Source organism: Aristolochia californica, unplaced genomic scaffold (assembly GCF_029961685.1).
Source record: "Aristolochia californica isolate CCGP_79_NKW_82.1479 unplaced genomic scaffold, dmAriCali1.0.hap1 SCAF_16, whole genome shotgun sequence".
Classification (NCBI taxonomy): Eukaryota; Viridiplantae; Streptophyta; class Magnoliopsida; order Piperales; family Aristolochiaceae; genus Aristolochia; species Aristolochia californica.
In genome coordinates this window covers 21421223-21441855 of record NW_027181837.1, presented here as the reverse complement: position 1 = coordinate 21441855, position 20633 = coordinate 21421223, and the positions used below count along the sequence as shown (strand labels likewise).

General features: G+C 38.2%; 4 protein-coding genes across 5 annotated transcripts; 3 read left to right on the top strand and 1 right to left on the bottom strand.

Moving 5' to 3' along the window:
- The first annotated feature begins 181 nt into the window (after positions 1 to 181).
- On the top strand, positions 182 to 4313 carry LOC137953384 (uncharacterized). Of its 2 annotated transcripts, XR_011112379.1 has the most exons (8): positions 182 to 573; positions 1106 to 1165; positions 1414 to 1662; positions 2466 to 2542; positions 2713 to 2789; positions 3027 to 3159; positions 3259 to 3492; positions 3869 to 4310. XR_011112379.1 is itself a non-coding variant. In XM_068800759.1 (7 exons), exons 1-7 carry the CDS (start codon positions 204 to 206, stop codon positions 3409 to 3411), a joined length of 1119 nt encoding a protein of 372 aa, XP_068656860.1. In that variant the 5' UTR covers positions 182 to 203; the 3' UTR covers positions 3412 to 4313. The 2 variants fall into 2 exon arrangements, 1 of the variants encoding a protein (XP_068656860.1); XM_068800759.1 differs by having other exon boundaries at positions 3259 to 4313.
- Positions 4314 to 5203: 890 nt separating this feature from the next.
- Positions 5204 to 7257, top strand: LOC137953823 (style cell-cycle inhibitor 1-A). The gene is made up of 4 exons (XM_068801337.1): positions 5204 to 5378; positions 5487 to 5603; positions 5687 to 5742; positions 6708 to 7257. Exons 1-4 carry the CDS (start codon positions 5327 to 5329, stop codon positions 6933 to 6935), a joined length of 453 nt encoding a protein of 150 aa, XP_068657438.1. The 5' UTR covers positions 5204 to 5326; the 3' UTR covers positions 6936 to 7257.
- A 27-nt stretch (positions 7258 to 7284) lies between these two features.
- On the bottom strand, positions 7285 to 9969 carry LOC137953822 (glycine cleavage system H protein 2, mitochondrial-like). The gene is made up of 4 exons (XM_068801336.1): positions 9804 to 9969; positions 8317 to 8405; positions 8061 to 8231; positions 7285 to 7710 (listed from the first exon to the last, which is right to left on the bottom strand). Exons 1-4 carry the CDS (start codon positions 9877 to 9879, stop codon positions 7582 to 7584), a joined length of 465 nt encoding a protein of 154 aa, XP_068657437.1. The 5' UTR covers positions 9880 to 9969; the 3' UTR covers positions 7285 to 7581.
- Positions 9970 to 14018: 4049 nt separating this feature from the next.
- On the top strand, positions 14019 to 19759 carry LOC137952730 (COP1-interactive protein 1-like). Its single transcript, XM_068799788.1, has 7 exons — positions 14019 to 14108; positions 14321 to 17539; positions 17647 to 17889; positions 17956 to 18114; positions 18388 to 18546; positions 18692 to 18832; positions 19348 to 19759. The coding sequence occupies exons 1-7, from the start codon at positions 14019 to 14021 to the stop codon at positions 19588 to 19590; spliced, it is 4254 nt and encodes a 1417-aa protein (XP_068655889.1). The 3' UTR covers positions 19591 to 19759.
- Positions 19760 to 20633: the final 874 nt, after the last annotated feature.

Genomic DNA, 20633 nt, shown 5'->3' with positions numbered 1-20633 from the left:
GGTGAATTCACCCTCTCTATCACGGACGAAAAGAATTTTCGTTGTTTCTACTGTTCATGACGTGTCAATAAGTTATTGGACCAATGAATCCAGTACCCTCCTGGACCCACTGATTTCCTCTCCTTTCTCCAGTTTAACTTTTACTCTATCGTTCGCTTTTCTCTTTCGAGCTTCGAGCGTCAGTTGCTTCCTGGCGTCTCCTCATGGCTCTCTGCAGCTTCTCTTCTCTTCCTCTCGTCACTGCGAAACCCAGTAAAGTTTCACTGCGTGTGAAGAGACCCATTTGCGGAGCGCTGAAGGGATGGCAAGAGTACGAAGAAGCGGTCAAGGACAAAGACCTCGCTCGAGCTCTCCGATTCCTGAAATCCATGGAGGATATCACCTACCAATCATCGGTTCCTTCGGCTGCGTCTTCTGCAGAGGGCTCCGTGTTGAAATTGTTTCCGTATGAGAGGGACTGGGAAGTTCTGGATACTTGCTTAAACGCCGATGACATGAGGCTCGTTGGAAGCGCCTACAGGTTTCTTCAGGACCGGGGGCTATTGCCCAATTTTGGGAAATGCAAGAATATTGGTAAATTATGAGTGTCTCACTTAAAGTTTTTAGTGCTTTCTCCCAAATAAATTGGATGATTATTTGGCTCTTATATGACCTATTAATTGTTATTTCTCTGACTTTATCGAGTAATTGAACTTCAAAACTAACTTTTTATATATTGCGCCTGAATTTTTGTTTTTAGCTTCCTCTTAATTGTAGAACCACTGATATTCTTCTAAAGAGGAAATTGGACATGTTCATGAACTACTGATGCTAACAGCTTGGTTGATCATGTTAGCTATTTAACTATTATCGACTCGAGTCGTGTTGCATTCGTGTATACCTGATAATCTTTCTACCTCTCTGTTTTCTCTTTTTCTGGCTTATTAATAATCCTAAGATAAATGTGTATCACCCTTAAAAAATCTCGTGTTCTATGGATAGTCATTTGTGAATTCATGGATCGAAAATTCACGTAGCGTTTCATATAGATTTTTGGTCTTTTCTTTTTTTTTTTTAGTTTGTAAAAAATTATTCCTCACCGTCTTTCTCTTCTTCTTTTTTTTAGTCTTGGAGGGACCTCGAGAAGTGACACCAACAGTTTTGAAATCTGCTACTGGTTTAGAAGGTGAAGCTCCATAACATCTGTCACAAACTCTTGTTTTTTTTTCTACTACCCAAGTATGGTAGCGTAAATGGCTGGGAATTGCACCTTTGTTAAAATCATATTTGGGTTTTCTCTTCTCGAAAAGCTAAAGACACATTAGCTACTGCTTCAAACTATGTATTCTGCCAAATGTTAAGTAATTTCTATCCCGAAAGTTTATATTCAAAAAAACACTTGGAAATCATCACTGGTTTTGTAATTTGTTTCAGCTTCTAAGCTTGCACCAAAGAAATGGGGCCTATCTGGAACTTCTAGTGCAGTCCTAGTTGCATTTCTGGGAGGTGTATCCTTCCTGCTCTCTCAAGGAATAGATATCAGACCTAATCTTGCAGCTATACTCGGCTTAGCATGGCTTGATTCAATTTTCCTTGGTGGGTCCTGTCTTGCACAGATTTCATGTCTTTGGCCTCCATATAGACGCCGAATTCTAGTTCATGAAGCTGGGCATCTTCTTGCTGGTAAAACTCAAATTATTTTTGTAATCCTTTATATTTCTTGAGAGTATCTGTAATTATTTTTGGCAAAGGAGTTATAAAAAAAAATCGTCTTTCAAAAAAAAAACTTCTTTTTTGCCTTTCAAAAAAACTTTTTTTTAAAAATAATGATAGTTGAGTAGATCTCAAGTTATAAATGCCGGCTGCAAGTCTTTCAGTATTTAAGTACCAATATACCCAATAGTGATATGGATGCATGTGAGCAACAAGCAGACATAAATTTGCTATATATGCCTTTTCTTCTTTGTTTGGTGTTTCCAGCGTCTGGTGTTTTTTTTGTAGTTTTCCCTGTTCTCTACAATGCTCTGTCATCCGGTATCATTTATTTACTTCTATTTCTAAATATAGTTATAGTACTCGATGGCTTGGGGGAGAAGGCATTTATATATAAATGAACCAGAGTCAGATCTGCTTAGATCGAGTTCTAGTGGCGGGGCTGCTCCCCTCCAATCATATGGAATGGATAAATGGGACCCATCTTTTCATTTAAATAGGTTCCATCAATCCTCTCCATGTGATTGGAAGGGACCAGTCCCGTTGCTAGAACCGAGTCTAGCAATCTGAACTCAAATGAACCATCACAAGTCATGAGCTATAAGCAAAGAATTTTGAACTACTTTTGTGGAAGAAGACCAGAGTTCATAACTTAGTGCTTAAAACTAATAAAAGTTTGATTAGGAATCTGATCACTAGATGGAGTAACTTTTATGCATTCCATCTACTTGTCCTACCCTTACTCTGAAATAAGTTGTTTAATGAATATGCAGCATACCTTATGGGTTGCCCAATTCGTGGGGTTATTTTAGACCCAATTTTAGCTATGCAAATGGGCATTCAGGGGCAGGTACTTCTTATCTATCATACATTGCCTGTATCTCTATTTCAAAAAGTAGTGTTGGGGTAGTGCCCCTATCAATGTTGGACTGCCTATGAATAGGAACCCAATAAATAGTGGGACATGAATTTTGGTATGTATAACTTCCTACTGGCTTTTATTTTCTTCTCTAACAACAGGCTGGAACTCAATTCTGGGATGAAAAGTTGGAAAAACAACTGGAAGAGGGGCACCTTTCTGGCGCAGCTTTTGACAGGTAATTTTGACAACTAAAACAAGCATAGCTCATGACCCATTTGAAGAGTTTTCTCTGGGAAATCACTCAAATCTAAGCATTGTGGTAGGTGGAAATCAAGGGGCAGGGTAGGTCAGGAACTGCTTTCTATGATTTTGTTAGATTCAGACCATATTGTCACTCACATTTTGTTCAGTCGTTAATCCATCTTCAATATGTTTAGAAGTACATAGTCAATTTACCCAATTCCATATGCAGGTACTGTATGGTACTATTTGCAGGAATTGCGGCTGAGGCACTAATTTATGGAGAGGCAGAGGGTGGAGAAAATGATGAGAACTTGTTTAGGAGCATTTGTGTTCTCCTACAACCTCCTTTATCTATTGCACAGGTTATATCTAATGTTCTTGTTGGGACTTCATGAATTTGTATGGAGTTTCTGGACATAATCTACTTATTTCGTCTAATTTTTTTTTACTTTTTGTATTAGATGTCAAATCAAGCTCGATGGGCTGTTATGCAGTCTTACAATCTTCTGAAGTGGCACAAGAATGCTCACAAGGCTGCTGTAAAAGCTCTAGAAAATGGGAGTAGCCTGAGTGTGGTGATTAAGAGGATTGAAAAAGCAATGCCTTCAAAGTGAAAATAAGAGCTTTAGTCAATTATAACATCTGGCATGTCTTCCTCATCAAATTGAATTGGTCACATAGACTGGAGATTCCCGGTGAGGTTTCAATATGAACTATTAACTTGAATTCAGTTGTGAACAAGGGTGAGCATATAGTTATATAACGCCAATTTGTCTTGGATTTTGAGGGGGATATTGTGCTACACACCAAAGGTAAACAGAATGTTACAGCCTGCATAATGGACTTTACATATCACATAACATCCGTTACATTTCAGATTTGGGGTAGTCCTATGTGGACTCCCAAAATGCTATGCCTACCCTAGGTTGTGAAAGAGCATGCATGGCCATAATGGCTCTTACCTTTACAGGAATGGGTGGAGTTTGATTACTTCAAAGGATACATGGATGCATATTGGGTCAAATTTGTCTTATTTTATCCTATTATAAGTTGCCTTTACTACTGTTCTAGGTATTGATACAGCACAAGGGAAACCTGATTCTGATGGACAGACACATAGCACTACTTTTCTTCAAGTTCTGGACTGATTGGCTTCACTGGCCAAAAATTGTCTAAGTTGGAGCAATATGGAAGTGAGGCCTAAGGTACCCTTGCATCAGTTCTTATTTCTGAAGGTGATGTTCTCAGTGGTGGGCATATTGATGTGTTATGTCAACTGTAATGTCTTGTGTATTTCTGATTTGGAAGGTAACATTGTTGTTGAAGAGAAGATATAAAAGGTTCTTACATGACTCTCACAGTAAGAAGTCTGACAAAACCAAAATTAATATAGTGGAGTCTCACAGAAAATTCTCAATTTAAAGGTATTTTAGTTATATTAATCTTTAATTTATATTGAATTATTTAATTATGTTAGGACTCAATTAGACTTCAGGTGTAATTGTGACAAGGGTATTTTAATTGTAATTGGACTTTATTACTTTCCTCTATTATAAATAGGGTTTCATGTATTCGGATTAAAACAAGTCAATGAAGTTTTTCTTTTTTTCAGAAATTCAATAATTGTGTTATTCTTTCAAGTTTAACAAACTGTTCGGGATTGTCTAACTGGTATTATGTAATATAATGTCTGTGATGTTTGGGATTTTGGATGAATCCAATACAGATGCCCCCACCCATGGATGTTCTTTGATCTTGTAAGAACTGAAACTTATGCTTGTTCTTTATTTTCTGGTTTTCAACAAGAGAGGAGCGAAGGAGAGAAGGTATTTATACTGCAGGCTAGACTGGTGACCGTCTATTTTATTCCCGGCCTTTGTAATCAAAATATTGTAAAGAATAAGCAAAGTTTAATGAAGACTCCATGATGAAATATCTGGACGTTTGTTTCATGTATTAACAGAAATATTATCACAAAGATGAATCAGGAATAGGACTTATCCAAATTCTTCACATATAAATAAGGTGATGTTATTTGAATCCTAAAATAACGTTTAATGAATTATTCTTGGTGTTGTGTGCAAAAAAAATTATCAAATTTGATACTTTGGACACCTAAATTCAGTTCTAACTACCAACTACTGGATGTTTCGGAATCTCAGGGGGCTTAATGTTATACTCATTTTGCATTTGCTAGAGACATTTGGATTTGAAAAAAACCTGAGACATCTCCATGGTTTTTCGATTCAACGAGTTCATCCACCTTTTTGGAAGCTATCGAGTTTGGTTAGATGGTGGAATCCCGAGTTTTGGTTTGGACTGTAGCCACCCAACCCAACTCAATGATTCTTACCTTTCAAGCGTGAACTCAATAAAACCTTCTTTCTCAACGCTACTTGAGGTCAGACGAAAGACTCTGGCAGAGTGGGGAGCCGAAGCAGGGACGTCTTGTAACCCGTCTTCTGCCTTTCTTCTCCCTTCAGCGGAGGCCTTCACCGTAGTGCTATTTTTGCACCTTAGGAATCGAAAATGGGTAGCGACGAGAGATCGAGGAAGCGAAGGTCTCCTTCTGTTTCTGAAGGTTTACGTTCATGTTATCTCAGAAATCCCCCCATTTTTTCCCTTCTGATAACGCTGGATGGGACTCTCTCAAATCTCAATGTTTTTTTCTATTTTTTGGTTTTTGCAGAAGAGGGCAGAAAAAAACGCAGAAGGAAAGAAGATCGAGAAGACAAAAGAAAGAGGAAGAAAGAAAAGGAGAAGGGTAAAAAATCTCATAAGCATTCCAAGCATGATTCTGATAGAGGTGGGTTTTCCTTCTCGCTTTTTAGCCTCCATATGAAGAATTCTAGTAAGAGGGATTTGATTTATTAAATCTTTCTCTTTCAGGAACGAAATCTATAGACAAGCATGACCACAAGCATTCAAAGCGTACTCATCACTCTGTGAGTTCTGTTTCTGACAGCAAATACACTGCAATTTTATGTTTGGAAACTGGTTCAACTGCTTTTACTTGGTTGAAGGATCATTCTATATAAGCCCCTGCATGAATGAAATCTTGGGCAATTTGATAGAGTATGGATGCACCGTTTTTTTAAATCGTTTGTCACCTCTGAATTAGTTTTTTTCAAGTGTTTTTACTCTGGATTCTGAATAAGATTTAGTCCTAAAATTAAAAAAGTTTTTGAGTGGTTCCTTGTGGGTCAGAGAAACTGCAGTATCTACTGCTATCATCCAAACCATTAATTTGTTCATATTAGCTACTATACTGAACAAATCCTTTCCTTGTCATTTGGCAACAAATCTAACTGAACTGAGTATATAATGGTTTGAACTATCTATTGGCAAGTGATGAATGTTTTTGTTTTGAACCTGATCTGTAGGTGTTAGGAAAGCAACTTGAGATGTTTTGACGAAATCGAACACATCCCCATGTTTCTTATTTTCTTTTCAACTATCATCTGCAAGCTCATTTTTCGCTTCTTGATTTTTGGCATCAACATCACTAAATTCTTAGTCTGTTGGCACATCGCATTGTAACTCTTTTGCCTTCAATTCTTTTTCTTTTTCATCTTATGACAAAATGGTAGTAACATCCTGAGTTGGTATTTCTGTGCAGTTGTAGTTGTACCTTAGGGGGTCTGTTTGGAACCTCACGGAAAAGAAAAGAAAATGAGAATTTGACCATTATTATTCCCGAAATGATTGGTTTTTATTGTACCACTGACACTATCAAATACTTTTGCAACATTATTAAGAGGATTAATAAGATTGAAATAGACTGAAAATTAGAATCCTTTCACACTAGTGAGATGGTTGTTACTTTTGCTTCCTTAAACTGGTCAGTATGGAATTCAAAACCTTTGTAGGTCTATACAGTCAATGTAATTCTTTCGTTCTCTGCAAACAGGACTTTGAGGAGATTTCTAGCAATGACTATTTCTCCAAGAACAACGAGTTCTCGACTTGGTTGAAAGAAGAGAAGGGGATATTTTTCTCTGATCTTTCATCTGATGATGCAAGGAAGCTTTTCTCCCGATTTGTGAAGGATTGGAACAGGCAAAAGCTGCCTTCTCGTTACTACGAGGGAATCAAAACTGGGCCTCGCTCTGCTCATTCTTGGAAAATCAGAGACTAGTTATATGATAATGGTTTGCAGATACAATGTCCTACAGCTTTGCCCTTTTCTTAGCTGCGAAGATGATGTGTATATATTTCACTTTTGTTGATCTGGCTTGGCCTGTACAAGCTACAACTCCAAGTGTTTATTGAGGGATAATACTTTTGAATCTGAATGTGCTTTTTGGAAAGGAAAAAGTAGATTGCTGAAAGTAATTCGCAGTTCTGCCAGCAAGCCACTTTTTTTTCTGGCAATGACCGACGAGATACTTTACATAGCTACTGTATTACTTACTTTTTTTCATAATCTATGTGACCATTGTTAACAAAACATAAAGCGAGGATGGCACTAAGAAATTAGAAGATATCCCAAGAAATTAGAAAAGAGGCTCTCCACATTCATTCATATATAACTGTTTCCAATGACCAATAGCAGAGAACCCTATACCCTGATGAAAGCAAGAAGGCCATCAAAGTATAATCATAAGAACAAACAGAAAACTGAACTTTCAGAGCTGATTCAAATTTTCTAATAATCTAGAGAATTCATAAATTTCAAAGGTCATTATTTCAGTTTGCAGTTGAGACCCCAAAATCTCAAAGGAGCAAAACCTTATGGAAACCTGCAACTCCCACTTACATTTAGACCTTGTTTCATCGACCACTCAGTGTTTAGCGTCTTCCTCTTCGCAGAACTTTGAATACTGCTCAGAGTCCATCAAAGAATTTGCTTCTCCTGCATCACTCAATTCCACCTTAATGATCCATCCACTGTCATACGGACTTGCATTGACCTGAAGCAGAAAAAAGGTACATCATGTGTCACAGACCCTTGTATAGCTTAGAGAAATAAGTCTTCTTCTTTTTTTAGATAAGCTACTCAAGTTTATAAAAACCTTTAATTTTTTTTCAGAAACACAAGCAAAAGAGTGCAGACTATACAGCTCAACGATGGTGTAGTTCATAAATTTCGTTATATCTATATACCATGCATATGAGCTACTAGATCACCTGCTGTTATCTGCCTCAAATTAGATTAGAAACAATAATTTGTGACCATAAATATAAAGACTAGGAGAATTATTTACGCTCTTGAGAATCACTGCACTATCAACATGCATTTAGGGCTTAAGTGTTGACTCACCAATCCTGGAGAGTTGCTAAGCTCCTCATTGACTTCAATCACTTTCCCAGAAACAGGGGAGTTAACATCACTGGTTGCCTTCACACTTTCGACTGCACCAAAACTGCTTCCTTTTGTTACTGAGGCACCCACTTCCGGCAACTCAACATAAACAACATCACCTAAATGGTCCTGAGCATGAAGTATAACTATTTAGCATGAAACAAATAAAGAAATTTTCAAGAAGATATATTTTCTTCAAGTCATAGGAGGCAACCTGTGCATGATCTGTGATTCCTATAGTAGCAGATGTGCTACTGACTTTTACCCACTCATGGGAGTCAGCATATTTCAAATCCTTGAGAACTGAAAATCCAGAAAAAAAAGAGTCTTAGTAAGAAATTACCCAAAAGAAATAAGATTAAAAAAAAATACAAGTAGATGCTTTGCAGTGGACAAGTTTAAGAAGCTTAAAGGATTAGGAGGATCAACTTGAATTTTAAATGCAGCCTCGTACAGCTAAGTATCCAATGAACTTCTGGAAACTCATTTGGTGACTTAAGGACCTAAGTCATTGGGTGAATGAGCTTTTAATTAAAGTGAAATTGGCAGAGGACCATTCCTATAACTTTCCAAATATAACATAATACAAAACATATAATATAATGATACAACTTTCTTTGCCTTTCGATATGGCCGATTCACTCCTAAAGAACCCTATCGTGGAAATTGATGGAAATGTCTACAATTCACCATTTAAGTACTTGTACCACAATCAAAAGAAGAAAATCTTGAGCTACTTGTGCTGTTAGTAGTTCACATTGTGGAGCTATTCGCAAGAATAACACCAATGGAGAAAACACAATTCAAAAGACCTACAATAAGGTATCTAAACACTGAAAAAAATGGAGCAATATATGTGCTAAAAGAGCTTCTTAACCGGTTCTGGTCTTAGTCTGATATTAGAGCTACTTGATGCTGTTAGAGTTTGAAGCAGGAAATAAACAGGGAAGCAAGAGGAACATAGCATTGAAGCACAGCCACCTTATTTCACAAAACAACACAGACCGAGTAAAGTCATTAAGTAATGCAATCAACCCACAAAAAATCCTACCGATTTATTTCCACTTCTATTGCAAAATTCACTCAATAATTTGGATAACACAACTAAGCCCAAAAAAACTTGTTATTCACTTATTAAAATATGTTACCACCCTGTAATCTTCTCTTTTTAACAATATCACGTTTCTCACAATCTTCATAAAATAAGAACTCGTCACCAGCTTCAATTTCGACAGCAGAGAAGAAAACGGACTATGCACTACATCATATTTTCGTCAATGGTATAAAAGAAAAGAAAAATAATTTGCACCAACACAAGCATTGCCCGGATCTCTAGCACAAACAAATAAGCTAACTTATTCGGTGAAGAATTCAAAAAAAAAAAGTGTTAATCAACATCTGTTCAATACGAATTCATTTTACTAATATGTCTCTGTCAAAAGAACGTAGAAAATTGAAAAAAAATAGAAAACAAAGATGTAAATTACGATCATTTTGTGCAAGCCAACAGATAAATCTATACCACATAAAACTCAATACGACAAATTAAGCATAACAACACCCTTAACGATACAACATAGATCTAGCGTTTTAACGCACTCAAGAGCGAGATCGAGAAAATATCCATGTCCTTCTCATTAGTATTGACAGAGAAAGTTCTAAAACACAAAAGACGTAAAGGCGGAAAAGGGCAGGAATTACCTGTAGAGAAACCTCTTTGAAAAGTAGAGATTCTGAGGTAAGAGGCAGCTCTCGAAGCCCACAACCTAGATGCCATAGCGAATGCTCCTCCGTCTGCGGTGAGAAACGGGTGCCGAGTGCTTGCAGCCTCGATCGCTTAGCACAAAAAAATAGGAAGTAAAAAAAAAAAATTAAAACTTTTGGTGGTAGGTTAAGAAAAGCGAAATATAAAACCAACACGTACAGACGTTTGAGCGTCCTTCAACCGTTAAGCGTTAGGTGACATGGTAGTTTATGTGGCATGCCACATCACAAAAATTGCCATGTCATCATATCCACTCAACTTACCTATGGACTCCCCTCTAGTCCATGTATAGGTGGATGTATCACCTATATAGTATACATACATGTATTATGGATAAATATCATATATAGACCAGGATGGCTGTATTTCGGCTATGCTGATCCAAGCGGAGCAGCAAATAATGCTGACGACGCCACAAGGAAGCACATTAGGGGATGACATGGCGCATTACGTGGTTATAATATCATACCACGTCACGGACTGTAACGAGTAAAAATCACGTCGTTTTCGTACTTGTCTCGTTAGTAAGGCTAACCAGATTGTTAAAACAGGTGTGCAGGTGAGAGAGGTTACGTCTCACACGTGTTTCACCAACCTCACATACGTGCAGCGTCAGGTGACGACTGGTCCCACAACAACACTGCTTGATAGAACAATTTGCCACGGGATCGTAATGAATTGATCAGCACCATCCATCGATCCAAGTCTAATAGAGCACTTAAGACCGTACAATACGTCAAGATAGATCCAGCGGAGCCCACAAGTACTTCTCTGCTTCTCTCTGATATAACAAACTCATTGGACCCACCAACGGACGGCCAGGATAACTTCAACAGTTCGCTGATAGAATTGACTTTTTGCCTTGAACATTTGAAGCAGCTGTAATCGGTCAAACACTGGCCAAGACTCCTTAGAGCCGTTATTTTGGTTAAAATTTTGACGGTTTCTCTTGTTTCCGAGTTGACTCGTGACTCGAGAGGATCAATGTGAGCCAAACAGTTGATCCTCTGTCGTGTCATTGCTGGACTCGGGTGCTCTCGCTACCAAACCGTGAAGTCCTACCATCAAACAAAGAAAGGGGAAGAGGGCACCTTCCCCCCCCCCCCCCCCCCCTTCCACTGATTGGGTTTTAATTAAACGAAGAATCAAAGGGATATGACATAAAAAATCCGGGGACTCAAAGCGACTCACGAGTCACAAACCGAGTTACTTAAGTTTTTTCATAAGCCCACTGGGCATATGCTTCTACGGCCGATCTCCATGTTCCTCCGAGTCACACCTCTCAACTTAGTTCCTATCCCTTCAAAATTTATAAACTCGGTTAAGGCTCGAATCAACTCAGTGAGTCACAAGAGGGGAATAAGTTTGTAGACCAAGAAAATAAAAGCAGAAGCCGCAGACCAAACTTTAATTTCTTTTTTGACCTTTCAGTGTAAAAGAATAAAAAGAGAAAATGTCTTTTTCGTTCTGAACGCAGTTTGGACCTCCCGCCCAAATCGCAGCAAGCGCGGTTTGGTCGGTCGATGCGGTTTCGCTACTCTACAACGTCGACGGTTTTTTTCACCTTTCATTTCCCAAATTACCCCTTCTCGTCACCCAAATTACGTCAGATATTTTGGACTTTGGACTTCGGAACTTGGGAGTGTCGTGGTCCCGCACTAGTCAAGTAAGCATGTATTTGTGTAATTTTAGTTATTTAATTAAATAATATCAATTGTATTTTTAATTTATATGTCTGTAAAGTGCATAATAAGTCGACAAGTTCACAATAAATGACGATTATTAGAATCCTCATAAAATATAAAGAGTCATATTTTAACAGAAATCCATTATTTTCAAGAAATTATTTTTTTTAAGAAAAGAAAAATTCAAAGGAAAATTCAGCGGCTCTCTAGATTCTAGAAGATTAGTTGGCAGTGGCTATTTCGTAATAAACTCTCGATTCGAGCATTTTTTTCTCGACTCTCGCTACTATGGTCTACTTCCAACACTATTTGCTACTAATACAGCCGAATCTCTCCTCTCTCCACTTTCCTCTCGCTCATCGATTTCGTCGAACAAAAAAACGACATCGGAAACAGACCAATCCGTGCTCCAAAATCGTCTGTATATCATCCATCACAGGCAAGATTTTACAGTTCTAAGTTTTTTTCTGTGTGTTCTTTTTTATTCATTTACCGAAGTAGCTCCCGGTTCTACCAGTTGCTGTTTTTGATTCGTGTGTCGTTTCAGAATCTCTTTGGTGTGGTTCCCGATCTTCAATGTTCGTTTTTGGTTGTCTGGATTTAGAGGAATCCAGTCGGAGAATCGCGATCTGAATTGAAGAGGTACTGTTTCGACATACTCGTTTCTGTTGCTGTGTTTATTTTTACTTTTGCGTTTTTGGTTTGCTTTCGTCGATTGATTTCATTCGTCATTTTTAGCCATTGCGCTTTTTCTTTTCTTTTTTTGGATCTGGTTCTTGTTTAAGTTTTGATTGTTTTATTTAACTTGTGAACTGCTATCGATGTTAGCTTTTGTGTCCGTATTGCTGCGTTTTGGTGCTTGGAAACTCGCTTCGATTGGATTTTGTTATGATGTGCTTAGTTTGTTTTGTTTTGATTTCATCCTATCGATTTAGATTGATACTGGAAGTTTTCAGATCTTACATCGGGATCATTTGAGGAAAGAAAAACAAAAACTCTACTTTTTCCAAAGATGGCGAAGATACTATGAAGCCTGCTTTACCAAACTCTGTCTCAGAAGTAGAATCACGCCGGAATGGCTGGTCTGGATTTTGTACTTGTCGTTATCTTAAAAGCTCAATTCGAACTCTTTAACTAAAAACAAAAAAAAATCTAACCACTCTGGTTTGATCGTCTAACGAGATGAGTCTGTTTAGACTTAGATATCCGAAGTTAGACTCAAAAGTAGTCTGACCAGCAACTGCCTATTTCATCATCACTTTTCATCTCTTTCATAATTTAGCTAGTTCTTTTTTCTCCATTGATAGGATTATTTTTCAGCCGATGAAGGGCTGCGGAAGAGTTTTTGATTCGGTCCATTCGTCATGGTTCTCTAGGAAAATGCTTAGAAGATGCGGCGTCGCCGTCGTTATCTTCTAAGACGTCAAGCACCAATTCACCAAATTCTCTGAATATTTCAGATCTTTTTTACTCGGTAGAAAAAGGCATCAGAATTCAGATATGATGAGTTCTTTCTGAAAGTTGCCAAAAACCAAGGCTTCGTCAGGAATCTGCATGTATTTTGCCGGGTTGGACTTCCCCGCACCCAACCCGTAGGAATCCAAAGTCATAGACCGCCGCGTCTCGGACTCGGCTAAGTTGGGAATCTTGTACGGACTCGTGGTATGTGTGGACCACAGGGGCCCACAACGAGCTAGAGAAGTAGCGTAGTGGGCCCGTGTTACGATGTGAACTGTGGTAAGTAGGTCGATTAATGAGGTCAAACCTGGCGTTTTGGTGGGTCCAACTTGCACAAGGGCATGTCTAATGAACATTAGCCACTGGGAAGTGTAAAACAATAATAGATTGTTACGGAGTGACTTAGGAATTTTTTCAGCGAGTGATTGCCATGCGCCGCACACGTGAAGGGCCCAAATACTACAAATGATACAAACAATATTGCACTGTGAAATTACCTTTAATGGTAAACATATTATGAAAACAGAGGTATGGACCTAAATTCATAACTATTTAGGTGGACGAATTTTATCTTTACTATTAAAATTGAATTTAAAATATTTAATTATTATTATATATTTATATTTATTTATTATCATATGCATTCATGCAAATGTTGTTTTCAGAATTTTTATTTTTATTATTTTCATAAAATTAAGAAAAAAAAAATATAATATTTAAAATATGTAAAAATTATAAAATTAATAATTTAGACATACTGTGATTGGTTTGCACAGACCGTTTTTAGAGTAAGTTGCCCAAAAAATTTTAATTAAAGAAAATGAAAAAAATAAAAATCATTTGGAGAAGGGATAATAATTTTATATAATAAATAAAATAAAATAGATGATATTTTAGTAAATAAATTACTTTAAAAAATAGCGTAACTAACCTGTTTATTTTAGTTTAAATTTTAATAGGATGTTTGTAATGGTTTTGCGACTTCTTTGATGGTTAAATACTGAAGGCATGGAAGAAGCGCCTGCTGCAGTTGAAGTTCAGTCTAAAGGGGTCGAAGCGTCCGGGACCGGCTCTGACTCGAACTTGCGACCGGTCAAGGTATTATCATCTACTTTTTGTGTCATTTATTCTGCGAAGCGTGGATCGATGGGCCCTTGCCACGAAGCTGTCCCCATGGATTTGACCCCGGCCAAATGGTTGGTCGGAAGCTCTTTTTCTGAACCAACCCGTCAAACAAATCCGAGATAATTAGTCGTAGTATGAGGTTTCCATCCGCTTACGTGAGAACACGAGCATTCCTATTTCTACAGGTAGAAGGTGAGGAGCAAACTTCATCAAATGGAGGGTTGCACCAAGAAGAAGAAACTGCTTCGGATGGAAAATTCATTAAAGTAGAGAAGGAACCTACAGCGGAGGGTTATAAGGGAGAAATTGCTGCTTCCATGGAGCGGAGCTCGAGCAGTTCGTTGGTGGAGCTAGACTTATTGGAAGCACAAGAGAAGGTAAAAGCTCTTAGGCTTGAACTTGAACAAGTGGCCAAAGAACTGCAGAATTCTGAAACCGACAGAGCACGATTGAAGGACGAGGTTGGTGTCACAAAAGAAAAGCTGGACGAGAGAGAAAAGTACTATGCGGAACTTGAGCTTAGTCAAAAGAGAGTGCAACAAAATATAGAGGAAGTTGAGCAAAGGAACGCTTCACAGCTTACGGCACTTCAAGACGCTTTGGGAGCTCAAGAATCCAAGCACAAGGAGCTGACGGACGTGAAAGTAGCATTTGACGGGTTGTCTGCTGAATTAGAAAGCTCAAGAAGAAGGATGCAAGAGCTAGAAGAAGAGCTTCAGTCTTCGTCAGTTGAAGCAAAGAAGTTCGAAGAACTTCATAAGCAAAGTGGTTCGCATGCTGAATCTGAGAGCCAGAAGGCTCTGGAGTTCGAGAGGCTGTTCAAACTGGCAAAACAGAGCGCGAAAGAAATGGAACATCAGATAACTTCTCTGCAGGAAGAGTTAAAGGGTCTATATAATAACATTGCTGAAAATAAAAAAGTAGAAGAAGCGCTTCAAACTACCACTATGAAGCTCTCTGAAGTTCACACCGAGTTGGAGCTTTCAAAATCCCATGTGCTGGACTTGGAGCAGAAAATAGCTTCTGGGGAAGCTGTTACAAGTGAACTGACCCAAGAACTGAATCTGCACAAAGCTTCTGAAATTAGGTTGAAGGAAGATATCCAAGCATTAGAAAATTTCTTATCATCGACTAATGAAGAACTCCACTCAAAAGTTTCTAGCTTGGAGGAAATTGAGTTAAAGTTCCAAGGAGAAATACAGAAAACGGAATCAGTCGAAGTGAATCTTAAAAATCAAGCCTCGGTGATTACAAGTTTGCAGGAGGATCTGGTGGCAGTACTTGAAATGAAAAAAACTCTTGAAGCAGCACTGGTTGAGCTAAAGAATAATGGTTCACAGTTGGAGGAGTTATGTGGCGATCTTGAGTCAAAGTTGAAGCTTTCAGATGAAAATTTCTTCAGAGCAGATGGACTTCTCTCTCAAGCCCTGTCACAAAATGCAGAACTAGAAGTGAAGTTAAATTCTCTTGAGGAAGTTCAAGAGGAATCGGGTACTGTTGCTGCTAGAAACCTTGAACTGGAGGGCATAGTTCGAGCTTCTGCTGCTGCTGAAGAGGAGGCAAAGTCGCAACTTAGGGAGATCCTGGTGCTCTTGTTGTCTGAAGAACAGAAAAATCTGGAGCTTCAGCAAAAATTAAATTTTGGAGAGTTGAAAAACATTGATGTGGATAGAGAACTAATTGGGTTGAATGAGAAAATTGCAGAGCTGATGGCTGCACTAAGAGGGGCTGAGGAAGAAAATGTTCAGCTGAAAGCACAACTAAAAGATTATGAGAAAAGGATAGTACAATTTGAATCAATCCTGGCTGAGTCAACATTAAAGAACTCGCAACTTGAGCAGGAGTTGAAAGGTCTTGCAGAGAAATGTGCTGAACATGAGGATCGTGCCCACACAACCCACCAGCACAGCCTTGAATTGGAAGACCTGATCCAACTATCCAACTCCAAAGTCGAGGATTCTGGGAAAATAGTGCCTGAATTGGAGATGCTGTTGCAAACTGCAAATTACAGGGTTCAGGAACTTGAAGATCAGATAAAGATCTCAGAAACCAAATATGGGAATGTTGAAGCAGAATCAAGAAAATATTCAGACAAATTAACTGAACTAGGAGCTGAGTTGGAGGCTTTTCAAGTAAAGGCATCCAGCCTTGAAAATGCTCTTCAAGCTTCTCAGCAGAAAGATCAGAAACTGACGGAGATCGTGAATGCCCTAGAAGATGAAAAGAGAAAATATGAAGATACAGCAAAGAGTGCTAACGAAAAACTTTCTGAAAGTGAAACTCTCTTGCAGGTTTTGCAAAATGAATTGAAAGCAACCAATGACAAGTTGGAAAGCATTGAAAATGATCTTGAATCATCTGGTGCTCGAGAGAGACAGGTAGTGGAAAAGCTTAAGTCTGCCGAGGATCAACTGGAACAACAGGTGAAGGTCATAGAGCAAGCCACTGCAAGAAGGTCAGAGCTAGAGTTGTTGCATGAATCCCTAGTCAAAGACTCAGAGATGAAACTTCAGGAAGTAACAGTGTCCCTAGCTCAAAGAGGTTCAGAAGATAAAGATTTGTATGAAAGTCTGAAGTCTCTTGAAGATCAAATGGTTATATACAAAGAACAGATGGAAATGGCTGCTGAAAGAGACGCATCCCTCAAATCACAACGGGAAGAAACCTCTAGTAAATTGGATTCTCTTGAAACCACCGCTAATGAACTAAAAAGCAGGCTCATAGAGTTGGAAGACAATGCTGGACAATCTTTGGCAGAAAGTGAGGTCTTGGCTGAAACAAACCATGCACTCAAGCAGGAGTTAGAATCCCATCAGAGTAAGATACCTGAGCTTGAGGAATTTCTGAGGTCTGCTCATGCAGAAAAAGAAGAAATGCATGAAAAACTTGCTTTCTATAAGAAATCTATAACAGACTTAACAGATCAATACTCAAGGATCACTGAAGAGCCGCGTATTAAAGATGCAGAATCACAACTAAATGAAATGATTGAAAAATTCAGGCAGAAAAATGCTGAAGCCATGGATTTGAATGAGAAGCTGCACATGGTGGAGACTCAGTTGAGAACTTATGAAGAGCAGGCAGGTGAAGCAGCCCTTGCCAATGAAAATCGAAAGGTTGAACTAGAAGTTGCTTTATCAAATCTAAAGAATCTTGAAGGAACAGTGAAAGAACTTGAAAGCAAGAGTGTCCTAATAGAAAGAGAAAATGAAGGTTTGGCTGAGACCAACTTGAAGCTTACTCAAGACTTAGCTACCTATGAGAATAAGGTGAGTGACTTACAGTCAAGTTTGCACAAGATCCTTGTTGAGAAGGAGGAAACAGTAGAGCAACTTCACTCCTTGAAGAAAACAATAGAAGATTTAACCCAGCATCTTGCTTATGGACAAAGATTACAACTCTGGGTTCCTTTCTCTGCCTCCTTTGAGTTTTTCTAGCAACTATTTTTGGGTAATGAATGTTAGCTGATTTTCAAAGTCAGGAGTGTTCTTACAAGTAGACGTTCTTGCAGGTGTCTTCTCTGATGGAAGACTATAGTCTACTTACCGGAACTTATCAAGATGCTAAAGAAAAATATCAAAATGTTATTACTCAATTGGAAGAACAACTAAAGGAGCAAAAGTCTGAGGAAGAGGCTTTGATAGCTGTTGTGGACAGTCTCAAAGCTGGTCTTTCTGAGAAGTCTTTGATGCAAACACGTATAGTTGAACTTGAGCAACAGTTGATTTTGGTTGAGACACGATTCAAAGAAGAGGTACAGGAGTCATCTTTGCATCTTGTTTCAATTTGGAGGTGTCTTGTATTTTGACTGGTTTTGTAGGTGGAAAGGTTCAAGGTGGCTGCAGCTGAAAAGGAGGCGGGGATAAGTTCCCAAGTGGAGGAGCAAGCTAGAAAATTGGAAGAAAGAGATCGTTTGGCCGAGCAGTTTCTGCAACTCCAGCAGGACTTCAGTCTTGCACAAGCCACCATATCTGAACAGGTTCCTTTTGTGTCAAGTTCATACCCTTTGACTTGTATGGCAACTTTTTACCACAACCTAAAGGCTGAAAAAGTAAATGAACATTTTTGTTCCTGAAATAAAAAGGGATTTTTTTTTTTTGCAAATTAACAACAAGTAAACCTTGAGCACCAATTTTTTTCTATTTTTAAACAGAAATTGAATATGTATACTTATGGAAGATCAATGTTTTTCACTAATTATCTGTAGTTCTCTATGAAACAACAATCATGTGATAAATTTTGGTCCAAACAGAAAGAGGCAGAGTTAAGAAAGGAATCTGAACGTGAAGCTGCTGTGAAGCATTCACTTGCTGAACTTGAGGCAAAGCATGAGCACACCGTGCTATTACAAAAGAATGTGGAAGAGCTTGAACAGAAATTGCAAGTCACTGGGGCATATTTTACTGAAAAGGTCAGTTTTCTACTTAGACTTGAAGCTGATGATCTCATGTTTCACTCCATAATGACACAGCTTTATTTCCGCTGACAGTTAAAACTTTCACTAACTCTTTGGCAATTTTTTGATCTGCTTACCATCACTCTAAAAACTCACGCAGGAGGTGGAAGTGAAGAAGCTGGCTGCTGTAAAGGCAGCGTTGGAGGAAACGAAGATGAAATTAAGTCAGACTTCAGAACTACAAAAGAAGATTGAGGAACTTGAGGACCAGCAGAAGGTAGCAAACTCAAAGTCTGAGCAGGTGACTACATTTTTTATGAAAAAATTAATGCTGACAATCCATCTTCAGTGACCTAAGTTTTAGCAGCTATTTCTGTCTTTAAATTGAACCATCAGTAGATCAAATCGATATAATAGAGGTTGTGATAAACTAATATGGGTCAAGGTTAATTAATTCCAGCTTTAACGATATTCCGACTCTTAAATGTGGATACTCTCCGTGAAAAGAAAAATTTTAAAAACTGAAATATTGTAAGTTTCAATGATTCCAAATCAAGTTTCCTCTTGAGAAAGAAAAATAAGAGCATTAGAAATGTTCTAAAACCCAACCAGTTCTTTGAAGCATTAGACCGACTTTCTTACTGTTGCTGCACTTGTTTTTGCTAAATGTGTGTTTATATTTACCCATGAAGGTTGATGCAGTCAAAATGATGTCCATATCACTATTGCTAGTTAAATATCTTTTGGCCGTATATCTTGAAAATGGATCGACCCTTTAGAACACGGTTTCTGATAAACCTGCTTCTGCAATCCCAGACTAAGGAACATACTGATCATCGGGAGGGGGTAGAAGTGAAATCTAGAGATTTCGAGTCACCTATTTCAACTCCTCAGAAAAGGAAGAGTAGGAAAAGAACACAAGGCACTCAAGCCACAGGTTTTTCTGCAACTTCTACTCGAACCTTGAATTCATCTTTTTCAGCCGTGATCTTCAAATGCATACTGGCAGTGGCTCTAATATCTATCATCATTGGAGTGATTCTAGGAAAAAGATATTAGTCCATGTCATGCGGTTTTTTTTGTTTCTTTTCTGTAATTTTTGTTCAATATTGTGTAGCGACGAAAATTTACTGCTTCTTTGGATAGGTTGAGTATTGATCTGGGATAGGAAATTGTTTTTTGTCGTTCTGAACCCTTGTGGATGGCCATGTTGTTAGCTTTGCTGTATTTGCGCTCGTATCATTCACATGAATGATCAAATATTTGCATTGCTCATGCATAATGTTGCTATATCTAGTGAGTTGGTTACCCTATATTTTGAAACTATTTTCACCTCTCATTTTGAATTGGACTTGTGGTTACTTCTTATTATACTGACTTTTATCGAGCTGAAACTGTTCCAAACCAAATATACTTCTTCAACTCCATCTCTGCAATAATGTGAAGGACACTGAGTTCTAGCTGAAGTTCATCTTGAAGGGCATTACAATGGGTTGATATCCGTCTGTCTGTATTAATGAGATCTATTCATTCCCACATGAATGAGGAGTCACTTCTGCCCAACAAACTAATGGGTGTCGTTTCTAAGACAGCATTTTTTATGTTTCAGATCTAAGTCACAATTTGTTTCATTCATTGAAGTTGCACGGATTTGGTCCCAAGCCATGGTTTAATAGAAATGATAGAACTCATCAAATGATGTAGGTAAGTCTCAGTCTCATTGTTTATACCCGTTTTCCAGTATCAGTCTCATTGTCCATTATTGAAGGCAACATGGAAGGAACAAAAAACCCATTGAACAGCTCCTGCTTTCCTCGTCTTATTATGGTGATGTTGATCTAGCTTGCATCAATTTTATATTAAAAATCTCCTTGACTTTTGTCCCTGCCAATTGACCTGGCTCTAGGGTGTAAATCTCTTAGCCGTCCATTGTATTTCCTTTCGCATTAGTCCCCACACTCATTTGACGTTTTCCATTCTAAATATAGAAAAAGAACAATCTCCACTTGCAACAAAAAGGTAGAATTTTTTATACACTAAAATATTTATTTCTCAAGACAGCTTTCAACCCCCTTTGGATCTATCTCAGTTCAAGCCATTTC

What these genes read in the sequence shown, in the direction of transcription:
- LOC137953384 (XM_068800759.1), top strand. Translation starts at nt 204, where the DNA reads ATGGCTCTCTGCAGCTTCTCTTCTCTTCCTCTCGTCACTGCGAAACCC. An exon ending in AGCTGGGCATCTTCTTGCTG is followed by an intron (nt 1,663 to 2,465) that starts GTAAAACTCAAA and finishes ATGAATATGCAG; the next exon opens with CATACCTTATGGGTTGCCCA. An exon ending in CTCCTTTATCTATTGCACAG is followed by an intron (nt 3,160 to 3,258) that starts GTTATATCTAAT and finishes TTTTTGTATTAG; the next exon opens with ATGTCAAATCAAGCTCGATG.
- LOC137953823 (XM_068801337.1), top strand. Translation starts at nt 5,327, where the DNA reads ATGGGTAGCGACGAGAGATCGAGGAAGCGAAGGTCTCCTTCTGTTTCT. An exon ending in GTCTCCTTCTGTTTCTGAAG is followed by an intron (nt 5,379 to 5,486) that starts GTTTACGTTCAT and finishes TGGTTTTTGCAG; the next exon opens with AAGAGGGCAGAAAAAAACGC. An exon ending in CAAAGCGTACTCATCACTCT is followed by an intron (nt 5,743 to 6,707) that starts GTGAGTTCTGTT and finishes CTCTGCAAACAG; the next exon opens with GACTTTGAGGAGATTTCTAG.
- LOC137953822 (XM_068801336.1), bottom strand. Translation starts at nt 9,879, where the DNA reads ATGGCATCTAGGTTGTGGGCTTCGAGAGCTGCCTCTTACCTCAGAATC. An exon ending in TCAAAGAGGTTTCTCTACAG is followed by an intron (nt 8,406 to 9,803) that starts GTAATTCCTGCC and finishes CTGGATTTTCAG; the next exon opens with TTCTCAAGGATTTGAAATAT. An exon ending in TTAGCAACTCTCCAGGATTG is followed by an intron (nt 7,711 to 8,060) that starts GTGAGTCAACAC and finishes TTTCTGCTTCAG; the next exon opens with GTCAATGCAAGTCCGTATGA.
- LOC137952730 (XM_068799788.1), top strand. Translation starts at nt 14,019, where the DNA reads ATGGAAGAAGCGCCTGCTGCAGTTGAAGTTCAGTCTAAAGGGGTCGAA. An exon ending in AAGCCACCATATCTGAACAG is followed by an intron (nt 18,115 to 18,387) that starts GTTCCTTTTGTG and finishes TGGTCCAAACAG; the next exon opens with AAAGAGGCAGAGTTAAGAAA. An exon ending in CAAACTCAAAGTCTGAGCAG is followed by an intron (nt 18,833 to 19,347) that starts GTGACTACATTT and finishes CTGCAATCCCAG; the next exon opens with ACTAAGGAACATACTGATCA.